The 18,751-nt window shown below is 47.0% G+C and overlaps 1 protein-coding gene across 1 annotated transcript in view; it reads left to right on the forward strand.

The window, feature by feature from the left end:
- dnah9 (dynein, axonemal, heavy chain 9) overlaps nt 1-18,751 on the forward strand; it is a 69,325-nt gene that overhangs the window by 11,280 nt on the left and 39,294 nt on the right. The window contains 25 exon segments of the mRNA XM_026999642.2: nt 289-419; nt 729-855; nt 1,181-1,333; nt 1,717-1,842; nt 2,133-2,372; nt 2,779-2,939; nt 3,761-3,917; nt 5,047-5,058; nt 5,060-5,110; nt 5,112-5,153; nt 6,982-7,139; nt 7,330-7,468; nt 8,028-8,102; nt 8,104-8,316; nt 10,170-10,380; nt 10,515-10,642; nt 10,843-10,951; nt 11,246-11,393; nt 11,627-11,801; nt 11,986-12,159; nt 12,328-12,535; nt 13,193-13,358; nt 13,839-13,941; nt 14,854-15,093; nt 18,269-18,430. Of these exon segments, the coding sequence (XP_026855443.2) occupies nt 289-419; nt 729-855; nt 1,181-1,333; nt 1,717-1,842; nt 2,133-2,372; nt 2,779-2,939; nt 3,761-3,917; nt 5,047-5,058; nt 5,060-5,110; nt 5,112-5,153; nt 6,982-7,139; nt 7,330-7,468; nt 8,028-8,102; nt 8,104-8,316; nt 10,170-10,380; nt 10,515-10,642; nt 10,843-10,951; nt 11,246-11,393; nt 11,627-11,801; nt 11,986-12,159; nt 12,328-12,535; nt 13,193-13,358; nt 13,839-13,941; nt 14,854-15,093; nt 18,269-18,430 (3,609 nt within the window).

Genomic DNA, 18,751 nt, shown 5'->3' on the forward strand with positions numbered 1-18,751 from the left:
TGTTATCAACGGACAAGTCCGATGTCAGAAGCTGGCATACCTAAAACCAGACCTTTACTGACTTTGGAAGCAAACTGTCCTCCCCACTGGCAGTACACTTGTTGATTTAGTTCAGAGATAAAAACGTATGTCTTTTGAAAACTGAGCTTTTGGCCAAATGTGTCTAGATAATTATCATAGCCTTAATAGGCAGAAACCCAGATGTTTGTTAATAATGTCAGTTTTTTTTTTTTTACCACTGGGGAAATAAAATGCACTTGAGCTGTTCTCTCTTGACTGTCTCCACAGGATTCCAAACGCTTTGAAGGAATTGATATAGATTTCAAAGAACTGGCTTATGACACTCATAAAACGCCGAATGTTGTGGAGGCCACCAATAAACCAGGGCTCTACAGCAGACTGGAGGGCATTCAGAACAGGTTCACAGCTCTGCTTTTTCTGCTCGCTGCGTTTTCCCACGGCAGTGAGATATGGAGAGGAAAATGAATGCCATGTGATGGCGCCACTCATAGATTTGTACTGCTTGGAACCCTCGCTTTCTCATCATGAGATATGGGGGTGGGGGGGGGAAATTAATGTGCTCTGGTGGTATAATTCTTTTTTTTTTCATATCTCCTGAAACCCTCAGGCCATATTTCAGTAGCTGTTTTTCACACATGCCTATGAAAGCATAAGCTATACACACACACACACACACAGTCTGATGTTGGGAGCACTCCCTCCTGCAGGCTGGCTCTGTGTGAGAAGGCCCTGGCTGAGTATCTGGACACCAAGCGACTGGCCTTCCCTAGATTCTACTTCATCTCCTCCGCTGACCTGCTGGATATTCTGTCCAGTGGCACTGACCCACAGCAGGTACCACACGCTCAGCCTCATAAAGGTTTTTCCTGCTGCCTTTGTGATTTAAACATGTTCCGCATTTACTGGGTGCTGATACCCCTTTAGCAAAAAGAAGTGTCTGCATGGAATGCTAAGAAGTGTGACTTTTAAGGAGGTGCTTTTGGTGCAGTACCTGGCATTATGCTCCAGGTGGCAGTGTTGATCATTGCTTGCTAGGTTGACTCCAGGAGCAATTTCCTACCACTGTGGTGAATCTTATGGAAGCCATGTCTGAACAAACACAGTGGTCTTTGATTTAATTGAAGCTTTTTTTTTTTTTCCCCTGTGGAAAAACACACAGGTTCAAAGGCATCTGTCCAAGTTGTTTGACAACACAGCGAAGATGAAGTTTGAATCTGATGCTGATGGCCAGCCAACCAAAACAGGCCTGGGCATGTTTAGTAAGGAGGAGGAGTATGTGGCCTTCAGCAGGCCCTGCGATTGTACCGGCCAGGTATGTCCAGCTCCAAGCCTTTCCATGGCGTTCCTCAAAATTCACCTCCCACAAAAACTGCTGTCTCTGTCTGCTTAGTCATTGGACAGAAGGCGAGTTCTCTCCAAAGAGACGTACTGCAGTAATCGTGGCGATTGCTGCTCTTTCATGTAAAATAAAAGACTGAGCTGTGTCGAATTCATTTATCAGCACATTCCAAGACACGTCCATTGTACTGCACAATACTGTAAAGACTGTACGTTAACACGGACACTGGAAGTGCACCTCCCAATACACGGCCATTTCCTCACCTCTGTGTAGCGCCAGTCTGCCCTTTGAGGCCAAAGCAGAGACAATCTCTCTGGTGGTAATGAAATGCCAAGGTGAGCGCCTTTTGTTTGCAGGTTGAATTGTGGCTGAATAGAGTTCTGGACACAATGAGGTCTACTGTGCGGGACGAGATGACGGAGGCGGTGGTAGCTTATGAAGAAAAGCCCAGGGAACAGTGGCTGTTTGACTACCCAGCACAGGTTTGTAATCCCACTCTGCTAGTTTTCTGCTGGAAATCAGATGCTACCTGTAAACACCCACAGGTAAGGTGATTTATAAAGGATCCAGGAACCATACCGTGGTATTAAGATACTGGAAAATATTCATTGCCGTGTGATAAATGTTTCATAGACAGTGGCTGCTGGACCTTTATTTGATGCAATGACCTCAGCTGCTATTGTCAGTTTTCAGTTGGTACTTGAATGCCAGGAGGCATTATCGGATATCTGTGTGTGTGTGTGTGTGTGTGTGTGTGTGTGTTTCATGCCAGGTTGCACTCACCTGTACTCAGATCTGGTGGACCACCGATGTGGGCATGGCTTTCTCTAGGCTAGAGGAAGGCTATGAGAATGCTATGAAGGAATACTATAAGAAACAAGTGAGCCAGCTCAACACCCTCATCACCATGCTGATTGGTCAGCTAAGCCCGGGGGACAGACAGAAAGTCATGACCATCTGCACCATAGACGTCCATGCCAGGGACGTGGTGGCAAAGATCATCGCTCAGAAGGTAACGCCGTCGCTGACGATGTCGTCCTCTGGCCAGGTGTGCTGTGATGGCGGTAACCGCACCATCGTTTTGCATTCAGTTGCAGTCACTACGGAGAGCGATATTCATTATCCAAGAAAGCACTGTATTAGCTTCCTTAGTAAGGGAGTTTGGAGTGTGCCCCCTATGGAATATGCACACGATTATAGTTTGCCTTCTCAGTAAAAAGTCTCGGTGTGTTCCCTTAAGATTTCTCATATATTTCACTGTTCTTCGCTGTTATTGTCAAATAAAAATCCTAATGAAAGTGAAGTGGAGTGCGTGGCTTAGCCCGCTCCTCAAACGTTCCGTCCCCTCGCGCTAATCCTTCGTAATCCCCCCTCTCCCTGTCGCACACCTCCGCTCTACCCGTACGCTCCCCCCCCAGGTGGAGAACTCGCAGGCCTTCGTGTGGCTGTCTCAGCTCCGTCACCGCTGGGATGAGCGCGAGAGGCACTGCTTCGCTAACATCTGCGACGCCCAGTTCCTCTACTCCTACGAGTACCTGGGCAACACACCACGCCTCGTCATCACGCCGCTCACGGACAGGTGAGTGCTCTCCGCCCGGGGCTTGCGGCGAGCGCTTCCGAGCCCCTTAAAGGAGGCAAGCGCCCCTATCGAAGGCAGTCCCACTGAACGCGGGTTTTTTGCCGAAGTTCCTCTACAAGCTGTTCATACGAAAGTGCCCCAAACGGTGTCCGCGTGTCTTTGAAACGGCAACAAAACGGAGGCAGGCGTCTTTGATGGCAGAATCAATGGAACTGCGTCTTCTCGAGCATATGGCGGTGTTTGTAGCTGCAGTGCTGCTTTGTTGACCATGTCAGAATGCTGGCTTTCATCCACACTGAGATGAATGTGCAGGGGATTGCTACCAGTACAGATGGTCCGTTACGCACTGGTCCTTAAAAGTTGTATAATGCGCATTAAGAAATTTGCAGGGAAATACATTTTTCCCCATAGACATAGACTTGGTAACTAACAGCAGTGTTTTAAGGGTGCTTTGGTTTCACAGAGACATGTCGACAGCAGGATTTCCAAAAACTGCTGCATAGCATCCTTGGAAGTAGTGTATTTCATGTGGTCTCCAAATGAGCATTTGGAAACAAGCCTGGGTTGCAAGCCTGGATTAACACTCCAAAAAGATTTTTCCGTTCAGAAGTAGATGTTGAGGGCATGCATGTTCACGTCAGGCTCACGGTGTCTTAGCAGCGAATGGATTACTGGTCACTAAAATCAAAGCACCTGCACCCTCAGTGCTCAGACCTGGGAAACAGAATTCCTTCTCTATTTTCTAACCTTCCGTGTCCTACTGTGTGTGTGTGTGCTCCAAGTGCCCACTTGTCATATTACGTGTGTTCACCCGAACGCAGATGCTACATCACGCTGACGCAATCGCTGCACCTCACCATGAGCGGGGCTCCGGCCGGCCCTGCTGGCACGGGGAAAACTGAGACTACCAAGGATCTGGGCAGAGCCTTGGGCATCATGGTCTACGTATTCAACTGCTCGGAGCAGATGGACTACAAGGTGACTACGATGGATGATGCACACATCTCGGGGTCGATATTCGCAGGGCTTTGGAGTTATTTGCTTCTCCGCTCCCCTTCTCTTGAAGGATTGGATTTAGAAGTGCCCTCACCTCAGGCTCAATAAAGTGCTTGATTTGTTGTTTAATTAAGAACGTAATCGTGGTCGCTGACTTCACAGCGAGTTGGGAGACGTGAAGGCACAGTCCCCTTTCAAACGTTGCTTTTACAGTGGCCCGTTCTCCCTCGCTCTCTCTCCCTCTCTCTCTCTTCCTCTTTTTATTCCTGCCCCTTTTCATCGCCTGACTCTGTCCATCATCTCTTAAGATGTGTATTAAGCCAAGCAAAGCTGTCCTCTCCCAACACGAGGGCCAGAAGATTAGTAAAGCTTCGATGGCTTGGCTTATTTACCTCCTAAGCCGTGTCAACTATCTCCTCAGTATTCTGGCCTCATCTCTGCTCTGTTGCTGTATTTGTCTGCTGGTAGGGGGACAGAATATATATATATATAAAAACAACCATATAATATGGCGGTCAATAGAGGCGCAGCACTAATCTCCTCATAGCGCTTGTACCTGCCTGCCAGGTCTGCGGCATCATTACAGGCGCCGGCTGTACCCTGCAGTGTGCTGTCAGCGAAAGGGAGAGATGGAGAGAGAGAAGAATGGAGGGAGAAGCTAAGGACAGCACAGGGAGTTGAGCAGAATAAGCCACAGTTAGATTTAGGATCACAGACACCCACAATCAATTCCCAGTCAGCGTCTCATCTGTATCAGAAAGAGCACTGCTTCGTCTGCCGAAAGAGGCTCCTCTGGTTGCTTAAGGCAGATGGGAATAATATGTTTCGAATACATATTGAGTATCGATTGATTGCGGGGGTTATTAGCAACGCTAATCCTCTCCTCAGAACCGCGGAGGTTTAAACGGCCACCGCAGGAGAGGAAATTATGCAGGATCCTCGTGACTCAAGTGTAGTGAGTCAGATGGTAAGACAGAGGGCCTGTATAATTCTGTTGTCATGCTGCAAGTCATCTGTTTCCGAAGTGAGTCGCTCGGCATTCTACAGGAACATAACCGCTTCCTGCATTCTCAACGTTCTCTTGTCATGTCTCCCCTCCTGTGTCACGCAGTCCTGCGGGAACAATCTACAAAGGTCTGGCCCAAACCGGTGCCTGGGGCTGTTTCGATGAATTTAAATCGGATCGCGGTGGAGGTGCTGTCCGTGGTTGCCGTACAGGTGACGTGAACCACTGCAGTTTGGCCTCCCGTTAGCGCCATGCTAACTGCTCTGCAGCAGCCAGATGGAAACCATCCCGTCTTCATCTTGGATTCATGGGGCCACATTTCACGCTCAGTTGAGGAACACTGACGTTACTAGACTGTGTGAGTCCACAGGAAAGCCAAGCCTACAGCGAAGTATCGAGAGTGCTAAATTCCAATTTGTTCCTTACTCGGCAACTGCACAGTCCAATTATGCTTTACATTGCTTTAAACAGTGTTGATGCATCCATTTGATGTTTACTGCCAGGGTTTTTATGTGGTGTATTCTAGAGAAATAAGGGTCTCTTAATTACACAGTTCTGTGAGTCATGTGGGGCCCGCAGACATAGTTTACCCATGATGATGGCTAAGTTGACAATGATGAGCGTCATCGTCTACAAGCACGGTGTATGGTGGAGCATTTATCCAAGACGCGCATTGTGCTCCACTACAACAGACCTGGTTTAATGGCACATCCCTGGAGTTGGTGACTCAGAGATAGCAGCGTATGAAAGCGAAGGCCGGGAGGTGTGGGGAGCTGCCTGAATCCTGGAAATGTCAGAGGAGTGAATGGGTGTTTCTGCAGTGATGAATTATGAATCAGCGCTTACCCTTCACGCGGCATGTTTGGGAAGCGGCCGTCGCGGCGTTCTGGAGAGCCAGAACATCAGAATGGTTGTGCCAGCACGTTCATCAGGCCCCTACTTCCTGCGAGCTTGTGACACAAAGTGACAGGTGTCTGGTGCAGTTGTGTTTGATAATCCATTCTATTTAAGCTCCACAGCAGACATGATGGGAGGATACACTTCACTGAAGTTTTTACCTATTTATTTATTTATTTATTTATTGCAATGCGAGACCTAATCAATTTTCCATTCGCTTAGGCAAAAGCAAACAGAAGGCCCTGCAGACATATCAATATTGAGACAAATTAGCCTGGCTCTACCTTTCACCTTACCACAGTGCTACACAGAAGGCACCGCATTATTGCTAAATAGGCTCCTATGTTTTGTTTCCCTCTTAAATTCTAAAAGCCTAGAGGTGGTTTGCAACTATAGCAATTTAGCTAATGCTTCTTCAGTTTGTCCAGATGTGGCATAAATTGGCTAAGTAAACCAGAGTTTTCCAGAACAAACTTTGCCCTCCGTGCTTGGATTTCCATGCACTTCACTGCACCACTCCTGGTTCTGCAGGTTCATGAGCTCATCTTGGTGAGATAATATGCAAAATTCATAAATCTGGGATTGGGAGTTTCGGCAAGGCCACGGGAAACGTTAGCCTTATATCTTATTCAGTCAGCTCCATACAACATGAAACACATTCCTAATGTTATGTCACTGTTTACCTGCCACCTGTGCTGCGTATCTTCAGTGTCGAGTGTCGGTTACCCTGAATAATATGCATTCGGCAAACAGCTGACAGTGCTCTGTGGCATAGGTGGAATGTATTATGTGATGTTGTTATTTTTTGATGAAGGTTGCACTTGATGGCTTCTTTATTAAATATTCAGCTTCTTTACAGGTGAGTTTACTGTAGCTGCTTGAGATCAAATAGACAGCCGTCCACAGGCTTGAGACATTGTGGGTGATGTCCTGGAACCTCCTGTCTGTCTGTCACGCCACTGTGTCTGACCAATGGCCAATTACACTTAAATACTGTGATTTCCTCTATAATGGGGAAAAAAAAAATAATTTCTTTTATGAAGGTCATCTTTTTCACTGAAAATGGTACTTAGGCATACAAGTGTAGTATTCAAGTGATACTACAGTTAAACCTTGAGCATCGAGTATCTGTACCAATATCAGGTGAAAAGTATCCAAGATGCCATTCGAGACAAGAAGAGCCAGTTTAACTTCATGGGAGAGGAGGTGAAACTGGTCCCTTCCGTGGGGATCTTCATCACAATGAACCCGGGCTACGCTGGCAGGACAGAACTGCCTGAAAACCTCAAAGCTCTTTTTCGGTAAGTGTAGGACAGGTCAGTGGGTAGTCAAGCTCTGCTCACCCAGAGTCATGGTGAAAGCTTAACGTAAATGCTCTGCTCCGTTTAATTTTGCCTTATTCTTCACTGTAACTTCTTGGACTGTGCCCTCAAATAGCTTGTCTTTACAGAGGCGTGCATTTCCATGAGCAACTGCGTGTCTGTTCCTTAGGCCTTGTGCCATGGTGGTGCCAGACTTCGAGCTCATCTGTGAAATCATGCTGGTGGCCGAGGGCTTCATCGAGGCCAGACTGCTGGCCAGAAAATTCATCACTCTCTACCAGCTCTGTAAAGAGCTTCTATCCAAACAGGTGAAGTGCATTCAAACCAGGAGGAGTGTTGAATCAACACTCCAAACTTCAGCGGCTAACTTACACATATTAAGCAAAGGCTGGGTGGGTATTACAGCAATATTTGCCCTGTCAAACGCTGTTCTATTATGTTTTATGGAGAGAGACAGTAGCTACAAAGAAATTCAAATGTGGGGGTTTTTTTTTATAATTTGTTTTTCATTTTCTACAAAGGCCACAATTTGACAGTGGAAGCAGGAGTATTTGACTGTTTTGACAGGTGCAGCCTATCGCATCTAACTGTAATTTAATGAAGCATCCAAATTTTTTCCAGGCAAAATGTCTCCACTTTAGTATTGTGCAATAAAAAGTCTTGAAGCTCTCTGTTTAAGATTCTGAGCATTATTCTTTACTGTCCTTGTGCTCTAAGCAGCACTTTTCTGAGAGGCTGTCATTTAATTACCCCTTTTCAAAGTAACCTTTCTGTAAGATTATGCAGTGAAGTGTCATACTTTATTAATAATGTTTTACTGTTCACAACAGACGAATGTCTTTATTCTAAAACCCTCTTGTGTCCCAGGACCACTATGACTGGGGTCTGCGGGCCATAAAGTCTGTGCTGGTGGTGGCTGGCTCTCTGAAGAGAGGGGATCCGGGGCCGACCCGAGGATCAGGTGCTGATGAGGGCCCTGCGTGACTTCAACGTGCCCAAGATCGTGACTGACGACATGCCTGTCTTCATGGGCCTCATCGGGGACTTGTTCCCGGCACTGGACGTCCCGCGCAAGAGGGATCTGGACTTCGAGCAGTCTGTCAGGAGGTCCGTGCTGGACCTCAAACTGCAAGCGGAAGACAATTTTGTGTTGAAGGTGAGTGCTGCAGCGAGTTCGGCATAATACAGTTTGGCTGCTGAGGCGCCCCGGAACAAACCGCTGGTTAAATAAGAATGACTGGATGTGGCAGTCTGGCCAACAGGCTGTGACAAGACAGATGTTTACGAATCCTCTACATGATGCATGACTGCCAGCCTTTTTTTAATTTTCAAAAAACAGACAATTACATGGATGCGATATATTGTTTGTCAAGTATTTTTGCCTTTTCAATACTTACATATCCTTTTTTTTCCTTGTGTGTCATGAACATCATGATCGATCTCGGATATTCAAGATGAGTGATATTGATGAACAATGGCATTCACAGTGATCAACAAACACAAAAATAACACAAACCAGCCTTATTTTACATTAGGGGCACACCATATTGTTTAGAATATATGGGAAGGCACAGTCACAATATGTAACATAATTGCAATACAGTATTTTGTCTATGTAGCAGACTAATGTGTAATCAAGTAAAATAACACACAGCCACAATGCATGCAAATTCCAGTCGCTGTTGTCAACAGCTCGTCTAGATGGAGGCTAATAAGCTACAGCTTGTGTATGCATTGTAATAGATTTCCAAATGTAGCCATTTATCTTTGAAGTACTGTCTCCATAATCACACGCCAACCCACGACTGACAGGTGCTACAGAGCAGCCGTCCCTGGTGGGAGGTTCAGAAGGGCTCAAAATGTCACCGTGTCACGGGCAGAGAGATAGCTAGGGGCTGTGATGGATGTGGCAATCAGCATTTTTTCCAGCCTCCTCTATGCCTCTTCTTTCCTCAAACATGGCCTTTCCTTTAAGAGCCATAACCTGCTGTTTGTGTTGAGGCAAATAGACATTAGCGTCAAAGGAGTCTGGAACTGGATATATTGGACAAATACAAGGAAGCAGGAATTGCAGTGTAATAGTGCCTCAGGTGCCTGCACCGAGTTCTAATTTCCAGCATTAGACGGGGCCTCAGATATCAGCTTAGCCGCGCTCTCGGTAGCCAGGGGAAATAAGTGCAATCTCGCGTGGGTCAGAGTGCCACCCAAACAGCATAACAACACTCCATCAGAGGAGGCTGGGCTCAGAGGGAGGTGTTTAACCCCTGCCACGGCGCGTGGGGAGACATCCAGACATCGGATCCCAGCCCAGCCGATCTGAAGGCGTTCTGTCCTGTCTGACAGCGTGAACTTTGGGGCGCAGGATCGCCCTTTGATTTGCCCGAGGAAAGGATTGGGGAGGGTGGGAGACAGGTGCGTGGCAGGGGACGCAGGGTTAAGTGTTCGTCTACCAATAGCCGTCTTCCCTGATAGACATCACTTCAGCGCTGCAATCACTCGGCCCTTTGAGACGGCAAAGCAGCTCTGAAGAGCACGATGGGGAGCGACGTCAATGCCATTGATTGAACATGCCATCGCTCTCTCTCTCTCTATCTCTCCCTCGCTCTTCATTTCTCTCTGTCTATTCTCTCGCTCTTTTTCTCTCCGGCTTCTGTTCAGTCACCCTCTTCTCTCTCTTTCTCACTCTCTCTGTCACTTCCTCTTCATCTCTCGCTCCTTCTCTCCCTCTCTTTCACTCTTGTTTTCTCTGCAGGAGGGGTCCTCCTGTTTTAATGTTTCTTGTATCGTGTTAACGTTCAGCCCAGCTGAGTCCTACAGAGCTGCCCGATCTTCACCGGACATGTCACTCCTAAGACTCGAGCATTGCCTTCACAGTCACTCCTGGTGTGTCGCTTACTGTGTTCGCAGTGTTCTGTAGCCTCCTTCACAGTTCGGGTCCTCGTAATCCAAGGCCCGGTGTAGCCGGTTTGTGGAATGCCTGCATGCAAAAGCAAAATTCGGTTCCCTCAGGTGGTCCAGCTAGAGGAGCTGCTCGCTGTGCGACACTCCGTCTTTGTGGTGGGCAACGCTGGCACGGGCAAGTCCCAGGTGCTCAAATCACTCCACAAGACCTACCAGAACATGAAGCGCAGGCCTGTGTGGGCTGACCTCAATCCCAAAGCTGTCACCAACGACGAGCTCTTCGGCATCATAAACCCAGCCACCCGAGAATGGAAAGACGGTAGGACCCAGCACTGCCTTTTCCCTGCCGTCTTTAAATCGCCTGTGTTAGTTCTCTCTTTTTTTAACACCTGATCTGTTCTTGAGTTGCCGGGTGTTATGTTGCGCAGCACTGAGAATGGGATTTTATTTCAGGGCTTTTTTCTAATATCATGCGGGAGTTGGCCAACATCACCCATACAGGGCCCAAGTGGATTGTGCTGGATGGTGATATTGATCCGATGTGGATCGAGTCTTTGAACACAGTAATGGATGATAACAAGGTACAGCTCAGAGTCTTCACATTTCAGTGCAGCAGAGTGTATATGAGTTGCTCTGCTTATGTCTTTCTGCTGACATAATTGTGTACATGCCTGTAATTAGCCATCTGCTTAAATCCGGATAGCATGGATGTATGCCGTGTGTTTCGTTAGAAGAGTGTGCTGATTATACATGTGTGTGTGTGTTGGTGTGGAACGGTTAGGTGCTGACTCTGGCCAGTAATGAGAGAATTCCTCTCAACCCCACGATGAGGCTAGTGTTTGAGATCAGCCACCTCCGCACCGCGACTCCGGCGACGGTCTCCAGAGCTGGTCAGCCACCCCTCCACTCTCCTGTGGTCATCCTTAAAGGCCCATTAAGAGTTTCTGAAATCAGCAGGAGCAAATTGACTTAACAAGATTGAGAAAATATTAGAAACGCATACATTTTACTGGTGTTGATATGTGGAGGCTTCTTTAGTTTCAGGACTAAAAAACTAACAAAGTTGTTCTTTGTTAGAGCTTATATGCGGTTCATTTAGAGACTTTAGCATAGTTCAGTTGTGCTTTTGAGTATGTGACTCAATAACAGTCCTGGAATCAATGTTCTGGAATTGTCCTTCGCAGGTATATTATACATCAACCCGGCAGATTTAGGCTGGAATCCGCCTGTGTCGAGTTGGATTGATGGGAGAGAAATCCATTCAGAGAAAGCCAATCTGACTATTTTGTTTGACAAGTACATCCCAACTTGTCTCGACACTCTCAGGTCAAGGTAACACTGAAAGTTCTTGCTTTTGGATCCACATATCATTATGCTTTGTACTCCGACACGCTTTATGAATGTCTGCTCTCTAATGACAGTACTGAGTCATTGTGACGACACCCTAGCAGCGCTTCGCTGTTCCTTGGCTTTGTGAATGTCTGCTCTCTGACGACGATGCTGAGTCATTGTGACCACGCCCTAGCGCACACACTCAAATAGCAAGCTGCCGGGTTCTTCTGCAGATTCAAGAAGATCATACTGATCCCAGAACAGAGCGTGGTGCAGATGCTCTGTCACCTCTTGGAGTGTCTGCTGACCCCAGAACACACTCCCCCAGACTGCAACAAAGAGCTGTACGAGCTCTATTTCGTCTTCGCCGCCATCTGGGCCTTCGGAGGAGCTCTGTGCCAGGATCAGGTGATTCAAACATGTCCCCAAGCTATTTTAGAATATATTCATGCAGCGTATAAAGCAGTATCACACATGGTGTTTAAGTCCCTTATTTTTATTTATTTTGCTGTGCTGGTGTTTCATCTTGCCTTTTGGAGCTTGTTAAGCATATATCATTCATCAGATTAAAACTGTATGCCTGTCTATGCAGCTGGTGGATTACAGGGTGGAGTTCAGTAAGTGGTGGGTCACTGAGTTCAAAACCATCAAGTTCCCCTCTCAAGGCACTGTGTTCGACTACTACATCGACCCCGAGTCTAAGAGGTTTGAGCCATGGTCTAAAATGGTGCCTAAATTTGAGATGGACCCAAACATACCTCTTCAGGTTGGTCCACAAATGGTTGACCTTATGTTTACCTTAAATGTGACTACGACTGGCCAGCTTTGAAAATTCATGTATGCTTATTTTGAGAATAAGAATATCTTCTTATGTAATATATTTTATCGAGGCTGAAGGTGTGTGTGTGTGTGTGTGTGTGTGTGTGTTATGTAGGCATGCCTGGTGCATACCACAGAGACCATTCGGGTGAGCTACTTCATGGACCGCCTGCTGGACAGGAGACGTCCAGTCATGCTGGTGGGGAACGCTGGCACTGGCAAATCTGTCCTAGTGGCAAGCAAGCTTGCCTCCCTGGACCCGGAGAAGTACACCATCAAAAACGTCCCCTTCAACTACTACACCACATCAGCCATGCTGCAGGGTAGGATTGTGTGTTTGTGTGGGTGTGCTCCTTTATGAGAAACAGCATTTTTCCATTCATTTAGTTCAAAATGAAATTTTCCCAATTAATGCCTTTTTCACATGAACAGAAGGTTTGGGTTTTTTGCATTTCTTTCTTTCGCGACAGCGATACGGAGGCGGGATGGTATCGCGGCCGTAATACCGGCGCTCTCTCTGGGCGTTGTGCTGCTCCTTTGTGCTGTTGTCCTGTACTCCCTGTTCAGTCAGAGTTTGAAATCTATGGTGCTGCGGTGCACGGGTCCCAGCGCAGGCCTGGGTCACAGCTGCTTCCGTGTATGCTGGAAAACTGCAACTACAAACCGCAGGTTGCGCTTCAAAAAAAACAGACAGCAGAGGAGACGAGGAGAGGCGCGTCTGGACGCAGCCATGGGCGCGGTTAAGGGCTCCTCTGCGCTTCCTTCTCTTTTTTGCTGCAGTAATCGTTTTCTAAATATTTCGTGTCATCTCAATCTCATATTCATGAGGCTGCAAATTGGCGGTTCATTAACTGCACTTGCATGGTTATGTTTGCATGCGCAGTAACGCGAAATGTCCATTAACGCAGAACGAATGCGCACGCGGGGCTTTGGAAGGCCGAGGCAGATTAATGCGTCATGTTTTAATGTGGCCCCGCCAGCCATTCTGGAGAAGCCTCTGGAGAAGAAAGCGGGCAGGAACTACGGTCCTCCTGGAAGCAAGAGGCTCGTCTACTTTATAGACGACATGAACATGCCCGAGGTGGACGCCTACGGCACAGTCCAGCCCCACACCCTCATCCGCCAGCACATGGACTACATGCACTGGTACACGCGCTGATCCCTTATCCAGTGTTATTTACATGGAGCTGTTGTGCAGGCCTGGATTGTGTGTGTTAAGGCAGGTTCTGCATTATTAACCGTGATGTTGGAGTAGGATTGTAGGAGCCCAGATAAACAAACCTGCGATTCAGACACGCTAAGAATATCTTTTCTTCCGAGACGCACCTGCGTGGGTGCGAATGTGTGTTAGCGGGTAATTGCTGTGATGTGCACAATTATTCTAACTGATGCTATATGTGGTATTTGATGAGGAAATTGGATCAAAATGTGTACTTTTGGACAAATCTGTCATATTTTCACCAGGAAAGGTTTGTTATTTTGCAGCATATGTCCAAGGAGCATTAGATTTAAAGATGGAGAGAAATAGCTGAGGTCAGTTTATCTTTTTGAACTGCAGTCGATAAGGGCAAAGGCAGGATGTGCATGCAGATATTGTGCGTGTGTAATGGGGTGCTGTCTTCTCAGGTATGATAGGACTAAGCTGCAGCTAAAGGAGATCCACAGTGTGCAGTACGTGTCCTGCATGAACCCCACCGCTGGCAGCTTTACTATTAACTCACGCCTGCAGGTACTCTGAGCATGCATTCACCAGAAACACACACACGCTATCTCAGCAGTTCGGCAGAGTAGCGGACTGCGGAAGAATGCAGTCCGTTATTGATTATCAAATGCCTAAACAGTAATTACTTATCTAATCTGGTAGATCGTTAAAAAAAAATTCAGGCTGATCAATTTTGGATTGTTTGCCACTTCCTTTGGCAGCTTTATCCTTTGATTCACTGTACAAAAGTTGTTTTTTTGTAGCATTTGAATGAGTTAATAGCACTGAATGAAACGAGAATGAGGGGTTGGTAATCACCGCGCTTATGTTCCCTGGTGTCCCAATCCCTCACGCAGGACAGAGAGGTTAATGGCACCAGGCCTCTTCCTGTCATGGGGCAGTGGGAGTTTGGGTTCCCAGACACCCCCACCGGGCCTCCCCAGAAGAGAGAAACGGCTGGAGATTAACTCCATCTGGATAGGTTATCTCCTCTGCGCTGTGGGGTTAAGACCTGACACATGAGCTAATCCAAAATGGGAATATGGATTACGTAGAAAATGAATATCATGTTTGAAAATGTATTATGGTATGGTATTTTATTGTTATCTGATCTAATCTATTATAACCAAGCTCTGTCTTCACTCTTTGGACTTTTGCCTTTTGCCTTTTATGCAGCTGTGTGTAGTAAATCTGTACCATACCCTGTATGCTTTTCTTTTCTTCTCCCTGTAGTATTTTTCTCTCTCTCTCTCTCTCTCTCTCTCTCTCTGTTTGTCTTGGGTACAGTGAAGTTCACAACATTGCCTGCTTTCCTTAACACAAGCCCGCATTTCTGAGTCCAGCATCCGAAGCTGGGGAAGTCCGTTCGGTGACCATACGGATCCGGCACGTCCGGTTTGGACGTGTGGAATGAAGCCCCCTCATTGCATTTCTCCGCAGAGACACTTCTCCGTGTTTGCGCTGTCGTTCCCCGGGGCAGACGCCCTAAGCACCATTTACTGCAGCATTCTGGGCCAGCACCTGGGCGGGGAGGGGTTTGGCATGCCGCTGCAGAGGAGCGTGCCCCAGCTCGTCCAACTTGCACTGGCCTTCCACCAGCGCGTGGCTGCCACGTTCCTGCCCACTGCTGTCAAGTTCCACTATGTCTTCAATCTGCGCGACCTCTCCAGCATTTTCCAGGTACATATTCCAAGATAGGGACATGAATTATTCACGCCAGCCGACCAACGTCGCATCCCAGTGCCTCAGGCAGACCTCGGTGCTGGTCCGGCCTGTTTTCCAGGTGTAATTAACATTTTAGGGGCCTTATTACGTTTAGATTTATGGTGTTGCTTTCATAAACCTTTCAGCTGTGGAGAGTGAAGACACTCTAAGTAATTTTTCTTTTAAATGACTTATTGATTGGAAGGCAAAGCTCAAAATTTGAAATGACTTGGAAGGTAGTATAAAGGAAAGGTGAATAGATTACATCTCGCAGGTATTACACTTTTAATATATTTAAATGACTATGCCAATTCAAACTTAGATATGCCTGATGGCATCCTCTTGGCAAATATCTGTCCTTTCTGACTCAAAGGTCTCCCCATCTTTGCTTAAATGACTCTCTAATGAATTATTAATTATGCCATGTTTTCTTTCTTAATCTGCATAATCTGATGGAAATTGTTTCAGTTAATAATAAGCCTAGAAAACAAACTCCCATATTCGGCAAAAGATGTTTTTCACAGCACTTGTCATTGTCATTGAACTTTCTTTTTTAAATGGAGCTGGGGAAGTGTCCCCACTCCATGCCATTAACGAAAGCTTTACGCATAAACAGCTCAGTGTCTGCGCCTGTAAGTGTGGCACTTATGTTCCTCCGCTTGTTATTGCGCCTGCTTAGACAAGAGCAGTGTTGACCCCCCCAGGGATTTTTGGTGAGGAAGGAAAATGCTTTATTGGGCCTCTTTGCCTGGTATGGAAAAGATGAAAGACAGAAAAGACAGAGAAGGGGGACTGGCCTCTGAACCCTTCCTCATCGTTTTCAGTGCTGCCGCAGTAATGAAGCAAAATGAGAGAGGGAGAGAGAGAGGGAGGGAGGGAGGGAGGGAGGGAGGGAGGGGGAGGGAGAGACGCAGATGTGGAAGCTGAGAGAGTATTTGAAGTGCTGGCCATAGTTCTGCCTTACTAATTCAGCTCCCAGTACCCAGCTACCTGAAGGGAGACACACACACACCCTTAGGTTCTCTAAAATTGTACAGAATGTTTTTTTTGGCAATTATTCATTTAGAACAGCTGTTAAATTTGGTTTTTTAGGAAAGCTGGAGAAGTTGAGGGCTTGATGACTTTCTCAGAGGTAATTGGTTTATGATGGATTGCACCAATAACTGACCATTATACTCGGGAGTGGCCCACAGGCTCAATCTTTGGCCAATTTTGTCTCATGATTTTTTAAAAAATAGAACTGAAATAGTCAATTGGGAGCAATTTTTTTCCCTCTATAGAATGGAAAGTTTCTCCTGTAAATTTCTGAAAAAATGCCTCCTTTATTTAAATAGTGGCACAAGATTCTGACAGAAATAAAGTAATTAATTTTGAGCCTGTGAGTGTGGATTCTTAGATAATGAGACTCCAGTGAGGGCTAAATCCATCAGCGAGTGCTGCGAAGGCCCTGCAGTGAGGCGACAGCCTCCTGTTTTCTGTAGGGTCTGCTATACCTAAGAGGTATGATGCTAGGCTGTCTGTTGGGTACGTGTGTGTGTTTGTGTATGTCTGTGTGTGTTTGTGTGTGTGTCCTCAGGCGCTTTGCTGCCAAAGCTGTAGGAGAGGGCTGGGATTGTGGCTCACTGTGATGCAACCAGAAATCAGCTCGATTTATTAGACTTTCAGAGGAGGCCACCTTTCAAAACATGCCTCACCACCTCATGACAAGCTAATTATTTGACATACAGGTGCTGGTGAAGGCTGAACCAGCATGCAGATTTTGAAGAGAAGCTCTCCTTTCAAATAACATCTATGGATGGATACATTTCCAGGGATGACATTATGTGTGTGCCGAACACGAAGCCACGCCCCTTATGGGCGGTCTGGCATCGGTGTGGCTGCCCTGTCCTCTGTTTTTGCATCTCATCCATCAATTGCTGTATGTCACACCAGACATGTGGACCAATGTCACCTCACATGCAACGGCTGACTAATCGGATCAAGTGGTCATTGGCGCAGATAACTTGCCGTGGTGCATCCACGTCCTCGCCGCGAAATCCTGGGTGTGTTACGTTTACACATATGCGTTTGGCAGAGCAACGAGGCAGGCAAATATAGCGTTAAGACTCGTAAGGGGCGCTTGAGGCACGTAACGGAACAGGGGACCAAACCCAGGCCGCTGCAGGAGAGGCAGCGCCTCTACCCATTACACTATATCAGCCTGGTGTGCTCACTGCTGGTCCCTAAGGGCCTATGGGGCCCCACCCAAGCCGGCCTGTGCCGCGTACCTGTGTATCTGGGGACCAAAGATAGACTTCAGCAGGGGGAATGTCAGAAACATGATTAATTGCCAGTTGTCATAAACGTCTACGTCTTAATTAAAGCAGCGACAGCTCTGCTAAGAAAACCTCCGTCGTGGTGGTTGTTGGATGAGTTTGACTGAGAGCTGCTATGGGCCTGATTGGCTGGCCCTCACAATACATGCTGTTCGGTGACGCGCAACAGCTTGTGGTGAATGGGAGCATCACTTAATAACAAACAATTAGTAGGTAATGGGGTTGGGCGCAGATGCTGAACGCAGGCCAGGAAAGCACCTTAGCAACGTAACCTCAGCCGAGGAGTCTGCATTGTTCAACTTAGAATGCACGGCCTGTCAGAACCAAGGTGATGCTACGGTAAAGATAATTTTCTCTCTGGTTGTATAGGGCCAGTTAGCACCAGATACTGGGAGGGGGTATTTGTTCTGTCTGTTGAGTGTTAGGAGGTGTGTAAGCTTGCGCGCGCTGCCAGTTGTTGACGCCGATCTCCTGACTTTAGAGGTCTGAATAGAACAGAACTGTCAATCTCGTCTAATGAAGAAAAAATATTATACGTCATGGCAATTTAATAATGAATTTAATAAACTGACATAATAAATTCATGGGGAGGATATAATACCCATCAGATATCAAATGTTCTTGACAAATGGGTTGTGCTGCTCCCTGTGGACTATCAGTTACACAGACCCAAGCCTCTTGATTTTTAAACTCTCATAATTTGCTCTGAATGCAGGATGGCTGCCCTCCAGAGTGCTGCATAATGAAGCGCGTCGTTCTGTTGAAAGAGCCCCTTCTTTCCTTGATCCTGGTGTAGAATGACAATGCCTGACCAACACCCATTCTGATGATTTCAGGGCATTCTCTTCTGCAAAAGTGAGTGCTTGAAGACCCCCGAGGACCTGGTGAAGGTATATCTCCACGAGTCTAACCGCGTTTACCGAGACAAGATGGTAGAAGACAAGGACTTTGCTGCCTTTGACAAGCTGCAGTCGGAAACAGTAGGGAACCTTTCCAAGGTGAGAGGCTTCAGCTGTGCATCTGAGGAAGCAAGCAGCGTCATTAGGCCGGGTGAGGCCGCCCCACTCCCGCGCCGGCTCACGGGGGCAGCGTTAATCAGAGCAAAACCATGTCAGCCCCACTGCTATCAGTCCAGCAAATTAAGGGGGATTGAAAGGATGGCGAGAGGAGAAGAAAATATTTCATAGTTTTTCTTTTCCACCGCACTCCCCGACACCCTGTTTATCAAAGAGTGGTCATGCTAGAGAGACAGAACTGACACCCCATCTTCATGAAACACACACACACACTCACACACCCACGCACGCTGTCCAGTCAAA

This window comes from Electrophorus electricus, chromosome 14, assembly GCF_013358815.1.
Source record: "Electrophorus electricus isolate fEleEle1 chromosome 14, fEleEle1.pri, whole genome shotgun sequence".
Taxonomy (NCBI): domain Eukaryota; kingdom Metazoa; phylum Chordata; class Actinopteri; order Gymnotiformes; family Gymnotidae; genus Electrophorus; species Electrophorus electricus.